Source organism: Poecilia reticulata, linkage group LG18 (assembly GCF_000633615.1).
Source record: "Poecilia reticulata strain Guanapo linkage group LG18, Guppy_female_1.0+MT, whole genome shotgun sequence".
In the NCBI taxonomy this organism is placed as follows: Eukaryota; Metazoa; Chordata; class Actinopteri; order Cyprinodontiformes; family Poeciliidae; genus Poecilia; species Poecilia reticulata.
This window is the reverse complement of record NC_024348.1, coordinates 13929700-13951653: the sequence shown is the minus strand read 5'-3', so window position 1 is coordinate 13951653 and position 21954 is coordinate 13929700. Positions and strand designations below refer to the sequence as shown.

Sequence of the window (21954 nt, the reverse complement as noted above, 5' to 3'; positions counted from 1 at the left end):
GATGGATGGATGGATGGATGGATGGATGGATGGATGGATGGATGGATGGATGGATGGATGGATGGATGGATGGATGGATGGATGGATGGATGGATATCCTTATAAGACAGCATTAACAAGTCACTTGTTGTTACACATACCTTTTGCTGTCATGAGACCATTATAATAGTGACATTATCCTCCTGTGTTAAAGTGTATCACAGTAAACTAGAAATGAAGATGTCATTGAGTGTCATTACTCTATCGCTTTAATGACAGAGTCATGAACTTTTCCAGTCACCTCAAGTAAGTGTATGCTGTCTTATATGGATATAAGCCTTACAAGCCAATAAATTCACCTGTTATTACATTCATGACAAGTTCAAATTTCTTGCTTAATGTCAAGTTGTCATGACAATGACGATGTCTTGGGTAATGTCAAGTTATCATAACAAAGACATTTTTATCTAGATTAATGTCAAGTTGTCGTAACAGACATTTTGAATAATGTCAACTTTGTATTAAAAGTGTCATGATTTACTGAATGATGATTTATGACAACAGTCATAAATATTCATGAAGACTTATTCATGTTCATGACATGTGTTGTCATGTTTATGACAGTGTCATGTCAGTCTTCTTCATCCCCTTCAAATAAAGTGTTACCCAAGTTTCCTTTATTAGTCTTTTATGACAAGTATGTTTATTAGAACAATATTTCCTTTTTATTCATTGTCAGGATCGTCCTCAGATGGATGGGTGGCCTTTGGGATACTTCTGGCAGCTGTATTAGTTGCTTTTGGAGTCTTGTACTTCCTGTTCTTCAGGATGAAAGGTAAATGTTTGATCCAAGTCAAAGAGGATGCGTAATTGAAATTTAAGGAATGCTGACATTTTAATGACTATTAATTTCAAACCTTGTTATATATATGTTTTTTATTTCAGCTATCAAGTCCAAATCAGGAAATAACACAACTGATGGTAAAGAAATCACGCAGACACAAAACGTCATTGGTTTTATATTAAAGGGTCAATCACATTGTTTTATTTAGCAGTTTTCAGACTTGAGTACAAGTGTAATAAAATGACATGTTAAAACTGAACAAAAACCTCATGGGATTATCACAACATTTCTAAGGATGTTTAAATAAGACAGTAAGGACGTGTCAAATTCCTTGTAAAAGTGTTTTCACCAGTTGTAGTGACTTGGTGTTAATCAAAGAAAACAAAATGAACCTAAGCTTCTGGGGCTCTGCTGACTGGCAGGTGTTGATTCATTGGATCATCTATCAGCGGTTCTCAACGTGGGCGGTACCGCCCCCCAGGGGGCGTTCAGAGGACGGCAGGGGGCGCTGGCGGACATTTTTACAAAAGGGGGGCGCTGGGATGCCTTTGGGGGGCGTTTGGTCGAAGGTAAACTTTACACCTTAAATCCAAAACAATACCAGTTTAGACTTTGAGCAACTTGGTAAAACTGTATTGTGTAACATTAAATCATGCTTGGCTGCAACTGGCAGCTCTTCTTCAGCCCTGCACCTTAGGGAGTAAAAAAAAACAAAAAAAAAAAAACTCCTCGCACATTGCGCAAAACTCTGAAACATGAGAAGCGGGCTAAACGGAGCGAAGAACTAGATGTGAATTATGGCATTAAAACAGAGAATCCGACGCTGAACAGTGAAAAATCAACACATGATGTGAAACACATGACGATTAGGCGGCGCAGCAGGTGATGAATGAAAATTACTGATGGTCAGTAAACGATAAAATAAATGTAGCAACAGTAAAGAAACTAAAGTGGACATAGTAATAAACCAAGAGAGGATAATAATAATCAAAGGAAACTAAATGGAAATGAATGAAGAACAAAATGCAAGAATAAACTAAGAAACTAAAGTAAATACAGAGGAATAAACTGGTATGGCAAGACCTTTCGAGCCATAATTAATACAGAGACTGTATGGCAAGAATAAACAAACACTATTTCCAGATAAAAGGTAAAATAATACTGTTGAAATGTCATTGGCAGGAACGCAACTACACATTATTCAGGTGGATGCGAAACCATAAATCGGCGCCCCCCCACGAAGGAGCGTAGAAACATACGCTCGCCTCCCCCCATCCCCCCTCCTCCAGACGCCGATACGTTTAGGGCAAAACTCATTACATTTACCCCGTAAAGTGAGCGAGGTGAAGGAGCGTAAGGGGCGCGAAGTGTACAGGAAAACATAATCGGTGCGCCGATTCAAAACATCTACAATAATGATAGTAACATTAATAATAAAATAATTGTCAGTGCAAGTAGCCTACAAATTCTTTAGTGGGGGGCGGTGAGGGACCTGGATTAGGGCTAGGGGGGCGCTGGCCCAAAAAAAGTTGAGAAACACTTATCTAGATCCAATGGTTCTATGATCCTGTGGTTCTATGATTGTAGAGCATTTATTGATCTGGCGATCTCCAACAAAATGCAACTTTTCAGCGTTGCACACTTCCTATGTTAACAGTACAGCCAAACGATTCACATAATTGCTGCAGAGCAATGATCAACATCAGACAACAGTGACAACAACGATGTTTTCATTTAGGATTTTGAGACAAAAGCAGTTTACAGCAGTAAGTCCGTTTTGATACAGGGACTTAAAATTTTATCTCTAGACCAAGTAAGAATTGAATTAACAAAAATAATTCAGACCTGTTTTATAAGTCACTGTGTAACATCCTCGAACAAAAACCAGTTATGACAGTAAGTCATATTTACAATGGAGGTATTGGTTGGAATTATTTACTAAAGTTTTACTTTTATTTTTCAGGGGCCAATCTCACAAACATTCCTGAAGGTAAAACAGAAGACAATACATTTTTACTTCTTTTTCTATTTCAGTCTATTCAGCATTTAGTGTTTTTGATTTGCTCAAGATGTTTGAATATATGAGAGAAGTGCAATAGAAACATAAAGTTATTACATATCTTTACAGTGATGTGAAATAATAGCATAGCTAGCTGATAGACCTCAAGAGATAATTTTAAAACTCTTGTTGTGTTCACTTCATAAAACAACTAAAATATCATGTATTTTTGTGTCTTCCTTCAGAGAATGAATCACTTTTGTCAAAAAGTAGGACATAATACATTTGTACTTCTTTTTCTATTTCAGTCAATTCAGCATTTTAAGGATGTTAAGATTTTTTGATTTGCTCCAGATGTTTGAAGACACGACAGGAGTGCAATAGAAACATAAAGTTATTACATATCTTTACTGTGATGTGTTCAGATTTTAAATAAATAAAATAATAGCACAGCTTGGTGATGAACCTCAATCTGATAGAGATAATTTTACAGCTCTTCTTGTGTTCACTGCATAAAACAGCTAAAATATCATATTTGTGTCTTCCTTCAGAAAATGAATCACTTCTGTCAAAAAGTAGGACACAATATTTTAAGCTGCTCTTGTTGATATAATCAAAACCTTTATCATACAAAATCACATTTCTAAGATATTTTCTTACTTTTCTGTCCAGCAACACAGTGCTCAGCAGCTCTATTGGAAGCATCCAAGCATTATGGTAATTTTACATTTATTTAATATTTTTATTTAGCATTTTGCTTCATTATTATATCGATTATAATCTAATTTTCAATTTTAACAGAGAATATTCAACTTGTGGACACAGGCAATCCGCTAATAAAAATCAGGGGTTTTCGATTGAGAGATAATGCTGATGCAAAGTTTCCAGATGGAGGCAGAGTCACCTGCCTCACTGCAGTCAGAGGATCACCTGGTTTCTCTTCTGGACGACACTACTGGGAGGTTTCCTTACAAACTACAAAACTAGACCTCAAGACGTCCTGGTGGATCGGAGTTACAGATAAACATGAAATCCCTCATGATGAACGTTTGTCTCCAACCACAAAAAATGGTTTCTGGTTCTTGTCTTCTTGCTCCAAACAGGAGGATACTCTTCAGTTTAGCACTGAACCAGAGACATTCATTTATGTTCAGTCAAAACCAAAACGAGTTGGTGTGTATTTGGACTTTGACAACAGAGAGCTCTCCTTCTATAATGTGGAAGAGAAATGTCTGTTTGGATCTCTGGCAGCAAAATTCACAGGTGAACTGTTCCCACTTTTTAACCCTGGGAAAGGTGACATGGGAACTATGAAGATATTACAGAGATCTGTTCAGGATCAGTCAATTAACACTGAACCTGTGAAGAAACTACAGAAGGAGGAGCAGGATCAATCAGGTACGACTGAGAATCCAGAGGCAGAAAGTTAAGTATATATACACTTAATTCTATACAAGTTTATATATACACTTATAATCATATATACCTATATATGATTGATATTTTTTATTTAGTTGCATGTTTAAGTCTCTCCTATATTCCGACATTCCAGCCCAAATTACAGTTCAGTTCAGATGATAGTGGAGTTTAGCTGCTCATTAGGGGGAAAACTGTATGACTGCAGAGAACTGGATGTTTGGCTCCTATAAAAATCTGTAAAAAAAAAAAAAAAAATAGAAAAGAAAAATCACAATGTATGATTTAAAAAATTAATCTCCTGATGTCTTCTCTTCATTGAAATCTGCAGAATTCTGTTTTGTTGGGTTCCTCTTATTTATTTTTTGTTGTTCAAATGTCCATTCTTGTCCATATACAAATGATAATTGTCATAATATTCTAGGTATTTGAAAACAAAACATTCACCTTGTTGGATCGTTATAATGTTAAATTGATGCTGAAGCTGGTTTTTGGTTTGTTGTGTGCTATGCAAGTTATTTTCTAGCATGTGAGCAAACTTAGGTCCCTTATATCTTACCCTAGTCCTGAAATCTGTGCTGAAGTGTCTTAATCTGAATAAAGTTCTTATACAACACAACTTGTGTTCTCAAAAATTAAAACCATCAATATTTGACAAAAATGTAAATTTTGATGTTTAAATAATTTAATTTAGTTTTATATAATCATTGATTTTAAATCTGCATGATCAGTATGTCCCAACCCTCATCCTTAAGGCTCACCAACCTGCATGTTTTAGGTGTTTCTGTGCTTCAACGCAGCTGATTCAGATCAGTTCATCAGCCATCAGTTGAAATCAATTGTGCTGAGGCAGAGAAACGCATAAAACATACAGGGCGTTGTGTTTAGAGGACCAGGGTTAGGAAACCTTGCTCTTGTTTAGATCATAAATGTGCATCTCAATAGTTAAATGTTAAACTCTGAGACAGAGAGACCTAAGCACAGTAACTTCATGATCATTAAAGCTGGCATTTGAACTTTTGGTACCAGTGTGGTCAGGTGCCGAGACCTGCTGGAAAATGAAATCAGCATCTCTGCACAGCTTGGCAGCAGAGGGAAGCCTGAAGTACTCTAATGCATCCTTCTATACCAGGAGTGGGCCGGCATCCTGCATGTTTTAGTTCTCTACCTGGTGGTTGTAACAACCTCCTCATCAAGTCAGTGTTCTTCTTAGGCCTCTAATGAGCCATCATTTGATGCAGGTGTGTAAAACCAGGGGAAGAACTACAACATGCAGGATGCTGGCCCTCGAGGACCGACTTTGGACACCCCTGTTCTAGACGACTGATCTGACTATGGATGAGTTAAAATACAGTGGACCAACACCAGTGGATGAAATGCAGCACCAAGTCGTCATTGACTGCATAAATTTCACTCTTCCTTTAGAATCTGGGAAATTAACTTATGAAAACTTGAAGCTCCTGTTGGACTTTGGTCCAACAGGAGCTTCACCCTGTGCGTGCGAGGACTGAGGCAAATGACAAGTGATACGGGTGTGGGGTCGGTTGGACCCCATTTGTAAGCACAAGGGTTAAAAACAAGGAATGTAACAATTTTGAAGCTCATGTTCTGGATTTGTCCATGTGGAGCCTCACACACAGACCTCAGCTGAAGTTTATGTCCATTTCCTTCTAACTCTTAACAGGCTCTGATTATCTTTGTTGCTTTTGGAGGTATTTTAAACTTGAAACTAGTCCACGCAGCATGGTCTCTCCACTGCCACTTTCAAGATGGCGGTGACATATGTAGGACTCAGCGCATGTATTCATATACGTATACGGTATGTGAACACATATATCGGTGAAATCCTATCAGCGTTTTCTCAGGTCTCCAACTGGGACATACCCCTTTCAGTTTTGTTAATGTGTTTTTGAAATTTGTAATTGTGCTTTTTTAATGTTTTTGAATTTGTTTTAGTGGTTTGCACCTCAGGGCCACCGTAATTTTCCCTTCCACTTAGCTTTTCGTAAATTTGCTCTCTGAGAACAGCAAGCTTCTTCAGGATTGTGTCTTGGTAGCTTGCTCCCCCTAGTGGAGGGTTTTGGTTAGTGTCTTGCATAATGCAGGATATTAGTGCCCTGTAATATTCTAACTTTCTAACAGAGGTATTCATTAGATGGCATTGCTTATAAAAATTAGCAGAAATAACTGCTTTATTTTTTAAATAAATTACTAGACTAATTTGTTGATAGTGATTTATTTTTATGCACCTGCTGACTAAGAAATAAAATCTTGAAACTCAACATATTGCCATTCTTATCCACACCTGAAAATTGTATAAAACAAATATTTACTTTTTAATAAATACCCAAAACAAAAAAACAAGTTTGTCATTTTTATGTTGCTCAGTTGTTTTCACAATGTAAAATTCACTTTACAATCCAGTTTAGGAAAACACAACAAAATGTCATACACTTTAATAAGTACAGGTAATATTTACAGTTTATATACATAAAGAGAAACTGCCAAGTTTGCTATCACAACCTCATAACTTTTATAGATTAGGAACTATTTACAGTGCGGATAAGTTCATATGTTGATTCTGAAATACATTTCTTAAAAATTATACTCGGTGAATTCAAGTAGACGTGCCTTGACACACTAACCTATGATGGTATGGATGTATGCAAGAAACACTTAGACAGGGGCATCATGGTCTGAGACACTGAAGAATACTTCTTTTTCAACACGCACACATACACACACCTGTTGGAACACACATGAGCATCAAACACATACTGTACAGATTCATACGAGTCCATGTAGTTTAGTTTGTTCTCCCAAAGCTTTACACATTCATGTTTGGTCAACAGCGAAGTGACAGAGTTCTGTCTGCTTTCTGTGTAAAACTCCAGACTTGTTGCCAGTGACCCACTTCCTCCCATATGTTCTTTACTTTTATTTTACTGGCAGAAAGTAAACAGGAAATTTAAAAAAAATAATAAAAAGTGTTCACTGTGCTCCACCTCATTTTGTCAAAAAGCTTCCAAAACGGAGCAGAAGAACGTTTTCATCTCCATCCAGTCTGTCCTCATAGCTTAATCACTTTTATTACACTACTCCCTTATAACCAGGGCGATGACCTGGAAAACCCCAAAACTTCAGGTGCCGCTGCTCTCAGCTTGTTCCACAGTTCGTCCCGACTGCTGGTGGTTTATACATTACTGTATTCTCTCACAGCTTCCCTTCGCTCTAGCTAACTGCAGCAGCACTTTCTCTCCTCCCCTGCTTCTTCAGCAGCTGGATCCGGTTGTGGACATAAAACTTGATGGCTCTCCAGTCTCGCTGGTTGCTCACCAGCAGGGGGCAGAGTTCCAGGCAGCGTTCACAGTCCGCCTTGGCGGGGACGCGCAGGTCCAAGAGGTTCTTCTTGAGGTGCGTCTCCACAGCTACGCGCTCCGCCTCAGACCAGGGTCGTTTCAGGACGCCGCGTTTTCCTGTGGGAAGTTGTAATGAAGCCATGAGGACACGTATAAGATCCTGTCAGGTCACAGGGTCCCCATTGAGAAACCTACCTGATTTAACTGGACCAGATCTCCTTTTTTGGGCGTTTGCTACAGGTGGGGTGACATTGGTTGGAGGAAGGGGTGCAGGTTTCTTCCGTGGGGGTCGTCCCGGTCCTTTCTTCTTTACGATCACCTCTGTCTTCTCCTTGACGTCTTCTTTCTCTTCAGCTGCATCCGAATCTTCTGAAAATGAATCTCCGGAGTTGCCAGACATCACTGTTTGAAGACAAATTTCAATGTGACTGAAAGCTTAACACTCTGCTCACATGATCCTGCTGAAGACGTGTATGCCCAAAGCATAATGCAGCCTCCACCGTGGAGACTTATGTGTTTAGGATGATGTACGGTTCACCTGCTCCTCATCCATCACCATTGCTTGCTTCTCTGATTAATGCTTTACTTGCTACCTACACTCTGCTTTAAAACTCCTCCCAAACTATTTCTAGCCAATCTGCTGTGTTTCTTGGTTTTCATGAAGCAGATTGTTATCTGAGAAACATCAGAGGCCTTCACAAACCAGCTTTAGATTAGATATTCAGAAATTGATTCCATTTAGCATTTAGGTGACTTCTAAAGACTGCATTTTATTTTGGTGCAAAAGCAAGAATTAAACATAAAAATAAAATGCACACTTAAGACGTTCTAAGAAAAGGCAGGGAAAAGAAAATCCTAATAAAATCCGTCTTTCATGCCACTTGTAGAAAGAGGTCAGATCTACCCAGTACTTCTGGGGGAGAAAAGGAGTTCCAGTGAAATTAACAGACTTTATAAACCATGGGACCTGAGAAGTGAGTTAGTGTTTTGAACAAGATGTGAATCAAAATACTTCAAATGATGCCTCTATAGAAATGAATTGAAGGTAAAAAAAAAAAAAAGATTAGGGAAAAAGAGAAATTAGTACTTTTTTACTCTGTAATACAATAATCTCAGAATGTTGATTAAATTTTTGTGACATTTTAAGTCATTTATGATTCAAGGTTCAAGAAAAGCATCCTGGGTAATTCAAAGAAAAGCATTTTTATCGTGTGATTAAAGGAACAATTTTCCTCAGAAGATGTAAAAACATCTTCATTTATAAGAACTGCAGTACTGCAATGTAGTCTTAACTTATTCACGTTTTACTGAATGAAAAAAAAAAATCACATTAAATCTTTCTGATCTTGATAAAAACATACTTTTAACATTGTGTCTTGATTCGGGTGCAGCTACATCATTGGCTGAAAATGTTTTTTTAAAGAAATGCATACATACAAAGGGTTAGAAATAGAAAAAGAAAACGGTTAGATGCCTTTTCTTACCGTCTAACTCGAGGCAAATGTCCTGCAGGCTCATCCCCCTGAAAAGCACGCCCTCTCTCTCTCCGTAGAGAACGACGCGTCCAACTCGACTCATCAGCGCCGGATCTCGAATGATGGAGGAGCAGTTCTGCGTCACGTGGTACTCCCGCTCCAGGAAGTCCTCCAGCCGTTTGATGGCTCCGCCCGGCCCCTCTCCCTCCTCCAGCAGCAGCAGCTGGGTGAGGATGGCCACCTGCCGCCGCACTCGCGTCGCCGTCAGCGCCCCGGCGTTTTTGGCCCCGCTGGCCCGAGCCAAGTTCCTCAGCAGGTCTGTGCCGCGGAGCGGGGTGGCGGGCGAGTGGTAGGGCCGGGAGAAGACGTAGGGGCTCTCGGGGTCCACGCCCACGTTGGGGCTGGTGCGGAGCAGCAGGTCCAGGCAGGACTCGCAGTGGGGCGGGAGGATGAGCGGCTGGACGCGGCCGCGCTTGCCCAGGACGCCCGCCCGCGGGAGGTGGCATAAGACCTGACGCTCGAAGGGGGACAGGAAAGACTCCATGGCGGAGGAGGCGCTGGGGGCGGACTGCGGCGTGACCCGGTTGCGGTAGTCCTGAATCGTGAGCTTGGCCACCTCGCACTCCCGGTGTCGGTTGTAGAGGATGAGCAGCGAGAGGCTGGAGTGGCAGAGCAGCCGCCACGCCTCAGCAGAGTGAGGAGAGCGAGTCAGAGACAGGGAGGAGGAGTGCTGCTGGCGGCGGAGGTAGATGATCAAACACGACAGGGAGGAGAGCAGGGGAGACATGTGCTGCCTGTGTGTGCTGGAGAGAAATGGAGAAACATTAATCATTAGCTAATTTGGTAATCAATTAGTTGTTATCTAGAGTATAAAGACTGAAAAAAGTTCAGCTGGTGGAAAAAAACAAAACATATTCAGTGTAGTAATTTTATTTTAGGGAATAAAATGTTGATTTTCTTATTTAAAAAGGAATATAATTGATAATTTACAACTTTTAATGTGTGTCTAAAGGAATAAGCAAACAAATGAGACCCCTGTCGATTAGTGACAACATAATAACAAATGTTTCTAGACAGACAGAAAAATCTAACCACACCTTACAACCTCTCCATTCTTCTCTGGTGCTTCCTCCTCCACTCCGCTCAGCTCCAGATCTTCATCCGGATCGATATTAGGCTCCGGAGTGGGAGGCGGCAGCAGCTCCTCCTGATTCTTCTCTACCTCCACTTTCTGCTGCTCCTCGTGCTTCTCCTTCTTCATCCGCCTTCCTCTTTTCGCAGCCGGGGTGGGAGGTGGCGACGGACTCTTTACTCGAGAAACCAGCGGCGGCGAGGAGAGTTTGGCGGCGGGAAGCGGTAAGCTGGGCCCCTTCTTCGCAGCCGTGGGCTGTGCGGACGAAGGAGGCGGAAGCGAGAGGGAGAAGGAGACGCTGCCCGAGGTCGAGCGCGTAGCTGGCGACTCCCTCTCCCTGGAGAAGAGCGAGGGCGGAGCCGGGTTGGAGGCGGAGGACTGTGGGATGGCGAAAGAGTGGCTGTGAGGAGCGGAGGCAGAGGACGAGGAGGGGTGCGGCGCGTTGCCGTTCGAGGAGCTGTGCGTGTGTAGGTGTGCCAGCTCCATGGCCGTTCGGACATCTGGCTGGTTGCTGTGGTATTTCTCCAGGTGGCGCGCAAGCGAGCGATAGTGGCGGCCGCAGTACGGGCAATGCTGCCGCCGGTTCGCTGCGGCGCCGCTGGAGCTGCCGATGTTTATGTTGATGTTATTGTTTATGTTGGTTGTCGGGGGCGCCAGCGGCCGAGCTGGCGGGGCCACGGGCCCCGGCCGGGAGAAGGAGGAACAGGGGCGCCCGGGACCCCTGGCGGAAGGGGGCGCGCTCTTTTTCTTGGAATTCACGGCCGCAGGCAGTTTGCGCTTCTTGCGGCGCCGAAGCATCCGACCCCTTATCTCCTCGATTTCTTCTTCTTCGTCGTCGTCGTCATCATCGTCGTCGTCCTCCTCTTCGTCTTCCTCCCGGTCGGAGTCGCTGGCCTCAGAGTGGGTGAGTGGGGAGGAGGAGGGCGACAGCGACCAGGAGGGGGTGAGGTAATCGGACACGGAGAGGGACAGCGGGTGAGGGCCAGCCTCTTCCTCCTGGTTGCACAACAGAAGAACAATTAACTGGTGTAGATTACAGCTGTCCTGCAGCCGGGAGTAAAACACATCATGATGATGAAGTTAGCATCTGTTGTGATTGTTTCTAATAATTTAGGAAATCATTCTGATTAGTGCCCTTCTCCTCTGCTGTTGTTCTCTGGCCCCTTCAAAAAACAAATCTAGCCTTTATTAAAACTGTACTACACTATATTGCACTGGACTGGTGATTTCATTAAGATATAAATGTCATCTATATGAAATTCTAGCAATTTACAAAAAAAACAAAACTGTTAGAAATATGCTAAAGCTATGAAAAGCTAAAAATAGGGCTGCAGCCACAAGCATTATTCACTTCAAGCAGCAGAAATTAATTGATAGATTGTCATGTGCTGATTAACAATGCTTGACAGCTGACATTTATTAAATTATCTCACACACTAATAACCGTCTGAGATTGAACACACAATGAATGCACTCAGGAGAAGCAGAAAGGATCTGCTTCTTTAAAAATGTCTAAAATATTTAAATTCAGAATACATTACACTGACATTAGAACATGTAGTGAACTTTAAAGTGGACTGTTTATATGTAAATAAAATGGTCAATTCCAAATGTTCACACTGGAACATTTGAATAAGAGTACATTCTTATGCAAAATTGCATAAGAATGTACTCTTATGCAATTTTGAATAAGAGTACATTCAGTGAGAGAATCTGTTTCACCATGGTATTCTTCATTACACTTTTAGCCCTAATATTTCACTATTAGTTTGAACTTATCGCTTGTTTTACAGAAAATACTGTAAAATGCTATCTGCTGCTCACCATTGCGTTCTCCCCCCAGTCTGTCAGGCTGTAGTCCACAGTTATCTCCTCCCCTTTGGCGATGTCGCGGATCGCTATGACGACCAATCGGACCTGAGTACCACAGTGGACTTCTCGAATCCGGCAGTTGGGAGGCGGGTGGAAGAGCACGGGTCCTCGAACACCGCTCGCTCCCTCTTCCCCCAGCTCAGGAACGCTGGGAAAAACATAAAGTGGGTTTAGCAACGAGACAGCTTCCACCAGCACTGGAGAAAAGTGGTCAGGGTCTTCTTTACCAGAGCTGAGTGGGGTCAGGCAGGTAGTAGGGACTGCCAGGAGGAGGAAGACGGTCTTCGGCGCCTTCTGGGTACTGGCCGTCCCCTGCGATCAAGTGAACGGCTTCATTATAGAAACCATGTTTGGAATGGAAGGTGAAACGCAGCACAACGAATAAACGAATAAACACAGTGGCTCCAGATGGCGAGTTGCATGTGTGTATATACCCGGGCTGTAGCTGTGCTCCGACATGCTCTCCTCCTCCTCATCTTCTGTTACATACGCTCGATCACACACCTTCACAGGTGTCCCCTTCCTTTTTCTCCCACACACGCGACTGTAAAGAGAGAAAAGCCTTTGTTTAGCGTACAGTCAACATAATGTAGAAAGCATCGACTAAAACTTTTTTACTGTAAATATTGGCAGAGCTAGCAGACACGTTAAGTTGTGCAGGAGACATCTGGAGCAAAGCAGATCTTCTTTAAGAATTTGTTTCAACTGCATGAACCAATCAGGTTTTCACTGGTCCAAACTGATTTTTATTTATGCATTTATTTATTCTAATTTCAGCAAATCCCCATTTTACTAAGCGACTATAACTGATTTTTGAAAGCATTGACTTCATTCAACAATAAAACAGTTATCAGTCGCCACAGAAAAAATGTGCTGCGCGTATCTTGACAGGAATTTCAACTCCAACTGAAAATGAAGAGATTACAGGATTGATGTTTAAGATGGAACTACACTACAATATTTTCTGTAACTTTTATGCAGCACCTGCTCAAACTGTACCACTACATCGATGCTTCCGGTAATTCACTGCTTACAAATTTTGTTTTCGCGCAGTGCCACCAGACACTTGGAAGTGACATACATGTGTCGTACAAGTTCGGGAATGTACTGCATACGGACATACACTTTACGTGTAGCCTTGATTCCGGAACTACAAAAAAAAAAAAAGAAGACAGAAAAACCCGGAAGCGAGGAGACCCTGGCCAGAGAAGAAGACTAACCTTGGTAATCCTTGCCATTCTGTGCAAAATTTTTTTTAATTTTAACTTCAGTACAGCCAACAACATAATTTTACTGTAGTAGTTTTGTGTTATATTAATGTATGGTAATGTGAGAGAAATGAGTGAATCCATTAATTCATTAAGCAATAGCAAGTGGTTGGGGGAAAATATTTTTGTGCGGCTTTGAAGCTCACAAACTCCAATATCAGAATTTCAGTCTTTTTTACTGACATGTCCACTTTAAAGAAAGCAACATTTCGTTATAGTGTTAATATGTTGCCCGTCATACTTGCTTACACAGTAAGCCAGGTTACTTATATACTTTTTTGAGAAGTATTCCAGGGAGAGACGAGTGAATGTGAGAGTTTCAGGTAAATTTGCTTCAACAGTCTGAAACTCTCACAAGGGACGACCACAATTTCCAACACGTTTGATTTTCGCGCGACTGTGTGAATTTTCATCGGGAGCTGGTTACTATTCACGAAACACAATTAGGCTGTGACTCAGCCCGATTGCAAAAATTGTCCTATGTTATGAAAAAATTTGCCAAAAATCACACAGTGTATCCCTAACCTTTACATAATTTTTTTTTTTTTTTTTTACTAAGACTTAAAGCAAATAAATGTGTTTGTTCATGCATTGTCAGACTCAAATGGTCCATGCCAAGGAGGAAAGACAGCCTTTAGTTTCAGATGTGTTGCAGCAGGAATCCATCCAAAAGTTGCAGGAAAGTGGCACTGGAGTGAAGGATTGGAATTTCAAACCCCTGCTAGAGAAATGATTATTAAACTGTCCATGTATCAGCAGTAATGCTGGTAAATACTCAGCCATTTACAGCACAACGTCTATTGTGCACCTTTTTACCCTTACAGGTCTCCCTCTCACTCATTTTCTTTTTCCTATCCTGGAGAGCTCTGAACTTGATCGACAAGTCTATATCAGTTCTTGGCATAACAGAGAGCAAAAGGTCAACCAATAATTTTTTTTAAAACAGGCAGCAAAAGCAGTCAAATAACATAGCCTGTCAAAAGAAGAGAGACGTACGAAATATAAGCTAAAATAACGTCCATTGTTCCAGTATTGGTAACTGATTACTTTAAAAGATTTGGAACCAATCAAACTGTATTAAGATGCCTCTTCATGCTTCTTCATTTTGCAATTATGATATTACACACAACAATATTACCCTGGAGATTGGGATCCAATCTGTGGTGTAAATGGAGTAAATTATACACCATTTTTAACAGTACTGCATAAAACAGCCCATGGACATATATAGGTAAATACAAATGACTCATATTGCTCGCATTCAGGATGCTGTGGCTTTTTTTTGTGCTTGAAATTCACACTTCCCAGTAAAAACAGGATTTTTTTTTTTTAATAAACAATAAAACAATGTATTTAAGGGCTAGTTATTTTTGGTCAAGTAAAATGCGTTTAAGAGTAGCTTGATCAAAACTCTTAACTTATTTTGGAGACAATTCAGGGTACCGATATGGTAAATGGGATGCAACGAGTAAACCAGCTAATTGCTGCTAATAGTCGTGATTTCTCTAATCACAACACCAATAGTAGCCCCACCCCTTCATTCAATCACTCAGACTGTGCGACTTGCCTTTTGAAAAGACTGATTAGCCCAACAATGTGACCCTTATTCTCTGAACCCAGTGACAGTTAACTGTTTTAGGATGCATTTTTTTCATGGTGGTCAGCAACTTTGTTTACTCAACACAAAAACACGCCTGCCATTTGTGAGCCGTTGGTCCAAAGCTGATGAGAAATATGTTCGTAAATATGCAGTTCTTAAAATCTGGTGGATGAAGAAGACTTGTGATTTAGGGGTTTTAAGAGCGACTGTTTTCTGCGGGGATAATGCTAACATGAATGCTAGACCACTGCTAGTCTGTTAGCTTCCTAGCAGCACCTAGCTAGGACTTCTACGACATATAAACATCTGAATTAAAACGGGTTTCCTTTCAGTCCAAAACCAGCCGTCTGGGTAGCAGACGGGAACCTTAAGTCTTCACCGTCTGCAGCCAATAGACAGTTAAAATACACTTTCCCTTCTCCATTTTCTGCACCACAACACCAAAATCATGCACGCGAACACTGGGTTCTAACGTTAACTACAAATACGCGCACGATCCCAGCGCGTGCGCAAGTGGCTCTGGCGTTTAATGCGATGAAAACGACTCGCGACGACCAACCGGTTTTAGTCGCCGCACTCACTCACCCCCGTGGTGGTGGCGGTTTGCTCCCATCCCCGTCGCTGTCGAGGGTCGGTGGCTCCCGGTAGTCAAAAGGCGACCGTACGCTCTCCGCCATTAGGACTGCCTTCACTACCTCTGGCGCTCCGGTAGATTGCACACAGCGCGCATGTGCACAACATCCCTGAGGTTCCGCTGGTAAAATGGGGTGCAACCTACCAACCCCTTTAAAATGTGGAAATAATAATAATAATAATAATAATAATAATAATAATAATAATAATAATAATAATAATAATAATAATAATAATTAAAAAAACACGAAAAACTAAAATAAAAATTATCACCATAAGAACTCATACTACTGAAAATAAGTAAAAAATAGCATTACTTCAACTTCTAATAATAGGAAAAATATCACATCTATAAAATAATACTGAAAACAATCCAAATATGCGTTGCTCTGTGATGGACTAGAAACCTGGCTGTTCCAGGCCTACCTTCCCTATGGACTGTTGTCGGCTGGGATTCAAACCCCTAGCATTAAATGAGAAGATAACCTGAGACTCAGTTGACAAAATGTTGCTGGACTTTTTTACTTTCATATGTAGGATAAAGTAATACCACTAAATCTATTCCAGTGGCCTAGGAGGATAAGAAGTAAGTTAAATAATCTGCTCCAAAAAAGATTGTCCCTGAACAGCATCTGGAGTCTCCTTGCTATGACCACCCAACCCACATTGAGGTGGTATCCAATTGTACTGGAAAACACTCTGAATCAAGTAAAGTCTAGCTAAGTAGGTATCAGTGAAAGAGGGCTAAAAGTTGTCGTTGCGTACATGTAGATGCAGGATAAATCGGGGACCAATGTGGAGCTAACCCAACATGGTCAGAGTGCTCCGAAACGTGACCCACAGTTTGAACTGAAACTCACAAGTTTTTTTTTAACATTTACAGGTTCTTGTTAATACAGTAAGTGCACCAACTGCACTTACTCTTTTATATTGTTAGATGTCATTTGTTTTATGGGAAAGATATTGTTTTGCTCTGTGGTATTGTTAGATAAATATATTGATTTATACAATGAGATTAAAAGAAAAACTGCAATTACACGAAGAAGCAAAAACAAACTATGACGAATGCTGCTGGACACTGCCTGTAACCTGATTTTGGTTTTAGTGGTGAAGAAAGCAACACGCTTGGGTTACACTGGCTAATTTAAATCATAGATATATAAATGCTTAAAAACTCTCATGATTAAAGTTGGTCATTTCTCTGCTTTAGTTCCCTCCATAAACCTTAAAAATGAAAAATATAAACAGACGGTGTCAAAATAACTCGGAGGTCTTTGCACATAGCAGCTTTTTTCTAGTACGGATATTAAACTGATTGAGATTAAGTGCCTTTGTTCACATTTTGACAGCCAAAAACATCCATTTAGGTTAATCATTGTTTATTTATGTTGATGTTTATTTTGTAGGCAATATGTAACGGATTGTACAAACAACTGAATGCTCGTCAAGTTCTTAGTCTGAGTTGTATGTATGCAGAAAAAGCCAAAGAAGATCAGTGTAAATATGAGCCAATGCTCTTTCAGTTGTGCGGATGTCTCCGTGCTGCCTGGCACGATACATATGTCACAGGCAAACATAAGCAATTGGGTAAAATTTAAAACCTCAACACAGTCCACGTCTCCAGGAAAGCAGTTGTTTCTCAACATCCAGACCCTCTATACAAAGCAAAGTGGGTGGTTTTTTACCAGACTACATTTATACAGCATTCAAAGAAAAAAAGAAACATCTAACTCGGTCACCTCTTGGACCAAACTTATTTACAAGCCCTGCAAGAATTTTCGTTGTCAAAGGAAATACCAACACGGCAAACCAGAGGTCACTTTAACACTCGCTGTGGAAATGCCAGTGTCTGGGAAAAGCTGTTTACGTGGCTTTGTTAAGGAGTTTTTAGACATCACGTGTATAGAGTGTTTGCACTCTATACATTATAAAACATACTGTTTACATGTTTAAATAGGAATATTTTGAAGAAGAAGCTGGTCAGTAGTGTTGATTAGGTTTGTTTAATGTTGCCGGAGTGAAACAAAAAAGAGTCAGATCTACTTTGCTCCTTCCCTCTCTGTGTGTAAAACATGCAGGGTCTTTGCAGCGTGGTCGGCCCAGTGGATGAGCTCCAACAGCACACGGTAGGTCCACATTTTTAGGCCAAAGCTTCCCCCCATGCTATCAACTTCCTAGACAGAGAAGAGGAGGAAAACAAAGCATCACATCTGTCAGTAGGGAGAGACAGGGCAAAGGAATCATTCTGTGTTTGAGCCATACTAAAAAAAATACAAAATTCCATCCTGTTATGAATTCAGGCTACATAAGCTCTGACTATTGGTCAAACTCTAGATTCAGTTGTGAAGATATCATGTTTTATTAAACAAAACACATCAGAATAAAACAGTTACAGTGGAGAAATCCAACCTCAAATGCAGAAAAACAGATTATGTTTATTATTAATCAAGGAAGAGACAAACTGGAAAAGTGTTTTTATTCATAAATTACTGCAGTCTGATTGTTGTACACACCCTTAGTAACTTTGAAATGATCGGTACATTTTAATTATCTCTGCTTATTAAATATCTCTTGTTTTATATTGTTAGATGTAATTTTGAATGAGCTGTGGGAAAGAGAATATTTTGCTCCGTGCTATTGCTAGATAAATATATTGACAAATACACTGCTCAAAAAAATAAAGGGAACACTTAAACAACACAATATAACTCCAAGTAAATCAAACTTCTGTGAAATCAAACTGTCCACTTAGGAAGCAACACTGATTGACAACGGGGACCCTCGTCGGGTCAATCAGTGTTGCTTCCTAAGTGGACAGTTTGATTTCACAGAAGTTTGATTTACTTGGAGTTATATTATGTTGTTTAAGTGTTCCCTTTATTTTTTTGAGCAGTATATATTGATTTATAAAATGAGAAAAAAAAAGAAGGTACAATCACATGAAGAAGCGAAAGAACTATGATGGAGACTTTTGCATGCATGTGTCTCCCACACACTAATGAAATAGTTGTGAGCTCTCATCCCACATCAAATTAACCTTGAAGAACATTCCATTGTCCGTGACCTGATTTTGATCACACTTGGTTTCACTGGTGAAGACAGCAACACGTTTGGGTTACGCTGATTAATTTAAATTTGAAGGGAAGAAACTGCTTATTTGTTGACGAGCTACTCCATCCAAGGTGTTAAATATTAGTGAATACAAATGTAACCATGAGCTACTGTATATACAATTTCTAAAATATATATATATATTCATAAGTATGATATTGTAAGTAAATATAATTAAATAATACTTAAATATGACTAAATATAAACAAACAAACGAATAACAAGAAAGTATATTAATCAATAAATAAATCTGTATACGAGTCCAGAAAAAAGTTTGATTAAAGACACTCAGAGTTGGGCGTTGTACAATCTGATGGCTACAGGCAGGAATTATTTCCTGTGGTGCATTTTGGTGCTGTCAGTCTCTGGCTGAAGGTGCTCCTGTGGCCAACCAGCCTGTCATGAAGTGGATGAGACTCGTCCAAGATGACCTGCACCTTGGACAGAATCCTTCTCTCCGACACCACTGTCAGTGTCAAGCTTCTCTCCAAAGTCGTTGGCCTCGCGGATCAGTCTGTTGGCGTCAGTCTGATATACAGTGTTGTAGCCTGCAATCTATGGTCTGCCAGTCAGATAGTTCACTGTCCAGGCCAATAGTAGAGCTGGAGAAGTCAAAAAACATAATTCTCACAGTGCTCACTTGCTGGTCCAGGTGAGTGTACACACGATTCAGCAGAAAGATGATGGTGTCCACAACTCCAAGTTTGGGCTGACAGGCAAACTGCCAGGGGTCCAAGTGTGGTATACTCAAGAAGCCGGTGCTGATCCAGGATGGGTTCCTCCAGGGTCTTAATGAAGTGGAACGTCAGCACCACAGGCCTGAAGTCCTTGGAGCCACATGGACGCTGCGCCTTTGGCACCGGAACAATGCAAGATGTTTGATCACAGCTGCACAGTTTCTCTCTTCTTTATTACTGTCCGTATTTCAGAGAGACGGGCAGCTAGCAATGCTGCTAAATCATTCTGCTGTAAAAGTTACTGCATGTGTTCCTGCCGCTGCTCCTGATTAAGCTGGTAATTAAACTCCTCCATACTGAGAAGCTCTCTTGATAGCAGACGGCATGTCCACCGTCCACAGCTAAGCGTAAAGTGCTAAACGCAAAATTTTGTTCCCCATTTTCAGTGATGTAAATCACGAGCCAATCAATGAATGCGGTCAGCTGTTAATCAAATTGTTTCAGAGCCTACCCTGCTTGGTGCTGCTAATTCTACCCCTGAAGTATGTATGAAAATCTGAGAGCAGCCACGCCAAATTTACTACCGGAAAACAAATCTGGCTCAGGCGGCCTCTAACCGGCACAGACACAAAAAGTGGAGAAGTGGAAAAGTGAGATACTTTAATTCAAAGGAAGATCTGGCAAGTGGCTTGAATCCAAACAGGATACTTCACCTCATTACACTGTTGATCTTGAACCACTTCCAGGGTCAAATCTTTGCTCTTCAGCAGATCTTTGGTGGTGCAGAGCAGATTCTCCAGACGTGCCTGGACACATGCTTTTAGGGTCTCATAGCCGTCTCCCTGCTGGCCCAGCTCCTCCTCCTCCTTTTGGATGACACGGTGGAGCATCCCCAGACACTGTCGCAGAGCCGAGTGCAGCAGCCGCACCTGCTCCTCTACACTGGACTTTGTTGTCTCTGAGGACAAAGACACCATACGTACACCGTCTGGGGTTTGGTCCGACAAGGAGGTCTCCCTCTTTTTCTAAGGGAAAAAATATATATACCCAGACATGTTCTTGAGGAATTTATGATAAAATTCTATCTACATTATGTGAAGTGCAAAGAATTATTTTTGTTTTGAATAATGCAATATTATGTTTTAAACATTTATTAGTATTTTGGTTTAAGTAATGCATTATCAGATGTGTAGTCACCACCAGGTTTGCTAATTGCTGCTGCTAGTCTGAAGGAGCTGTGTGGGGAAGACCCTAGGGACGTGTGCTCTGTGGGGTGGAAGTTTGGCTTGACACTTAACTCATTATGTTGTCTGAAATTATTTTGTTTTAAACAATTGTTTTGTTTTATATGTATACTAAATGTGGGAATAATGCTAAATTTATTGTTTGATTTGATTACAAGGTTTTCTGGTAATGAATCAAACCTCCAAGAAGGAAAATTGCTGAAAATCCATAAAGCAGGGAGATCACAGATATACGGATGCATGCTGCTGATTACATTTCGCACTGAAGTTCACCTTTTTTACATTCAATAAAACGGTAGCTAACGGTCTTAGCACAGGGACAAACCGCATATATCGGAACGGTCTGGAGAGCGGGAAAACTCACGAATAGTTGAAGCAGCTGGATGCATTCTTGGTGCAGTAGCCGGGCCAGGGCCACCGCTCTCCCGGTCTGCGTCGAGCTCGACGCCGTTGAATTGGTTAACGGCTGCTTCCTCTCCTCTGCCATTTGCAGTCAGGTCGGTAAAGCCGCCGATAGAAACCGAGCCGAGGAGAAACAAAGTCTAACTCGAAAGAACGACCACCTGTCTTCCCCTTGGCCTAAAAAAACAAAAACGAAAAACAAAAGCAAAAAAAAAAAAAAAAAAGAAGACACACAAACGGAATGTGCGTGTCTGTGCGAAAGGAAACGGTGGTGTTTATGGTGCCACGGACGGAGCGCGCGGGGATTTAATGGCGTTTATCGCAAGTTACGTCACTTTTGCTTATTAATATTTTATGAGCCCGCCAGTTGCCCGGACGTTCGGACAAACAGAGTACAGAATGGCAACATGTAGAACTATGATCTGGCGGCTTCATTTCAAAAAGCTTCGATACAGAAACACAGTGTAGACCATAGTTAAAATGTATTGGATTCAAAGTAAGCAGAAAGAAGGCAGTGTTGGAAGAACTTGCTATTAAAAGTTATCTGGGGCTACCTAGCTAAGTTCCTGCTGGGTGATATGGGAGATTCAAAATATTGATTTATCAATGTGTTGCAATTTTTTCCAATTCAAAAGCAGCTTGCTCTGCCGCTATCAGCTTAGTGTAGAGCTTATCCACAGTGGTCACAACGGTCACTGTGCTCTTTACTGTGATGCACAGTTTGAATGAGACTCACCAGAGTGTTTTGTCAACATTTGCTTGTTCTTGATAAGAGCCACCAACTGCATTTTGCACCATTTGAAGACGTCGTAAAAAATGACACTTCGAAGAGACCTCGAAGGTTTTCATCCAACCTCGAAGAGACACTTGATAAATTTATCAATTGATAAATGCAATTTATCAATTTAATTTGTATGTAGAGATCTACTGTGTCAAACTGAAA

General features: G+C 41.0%; 2 protein-coding genes across 5 annotated transcripts in view; one reads left to right on the top strand and one right to left on the bottom strand.

Annotated features, from left to right (window-relative positions):
- LOC103480651 (butyrophilin subfamily 2 member A2-like) overlaps positions 1-4857 on the top strand; it is an 11122-nt gene extending 6265 nt beyond the window's left edge. For 2 of the 4 annotated variants that reach the window (XM_008435671.2, XM_008435674.2), the window contains 7 exons: positions 719-814; positions 925-960; positions 2787-2813; positions 3068-3091; positions 3374-3397; positions 3495-3539; positions 3624-4857. In XM_008435671.2, the coding sequence (XP_008433893.1) occupies positions 719-814; positions 925-960; positions 2787-2813; positions 3068-3091; positions 3374-3397; positions 3495-3539; positions 3624-4252 (881 nt within the window). In that variant the 3' untranslated portion in view covers positions 4253-4857. The remainder of the gene's footprint in view (positions 1-718; positions 815-924; positions 961-2786; positions 2814-3067; positions 3092-3373; positions 3398-3494; positions 3540-3623) is intronic. The other 2 variants (XM_008435673.2, XM_008435672.2) reach the window with 2 other exon arrangements.
- A 1742-nt stretch (positions 4858-6599) lies between these two features.
- On the bottom strand, positions 6600-15691 carry LOC103480647 (uncharacterized). The gene is made up of 8 exons (XM_008435666.2): positions 15530-15691; positions 12511-12620; positions 12304-12388; positions 12029-12224; positions 10170-11200; positions 9082-9875; positions 7793-7999; positions 6600-7714 (listed from the first exon to the last, which is right to left on the bottom strand). Exons 1-8 carry the CDS (start codon positions 15619-15621, stop codon positions 7470-7472), a joined length of 2760 nt encoding a protein of 919 aa, XP_008433888.1. The 5' UTR covers positions 15622-15691; the 3' UTR covers positions 6600-7469.
- Between the last annotated feature and the right edge of the window lie 6263 nt (positions 15692-21954).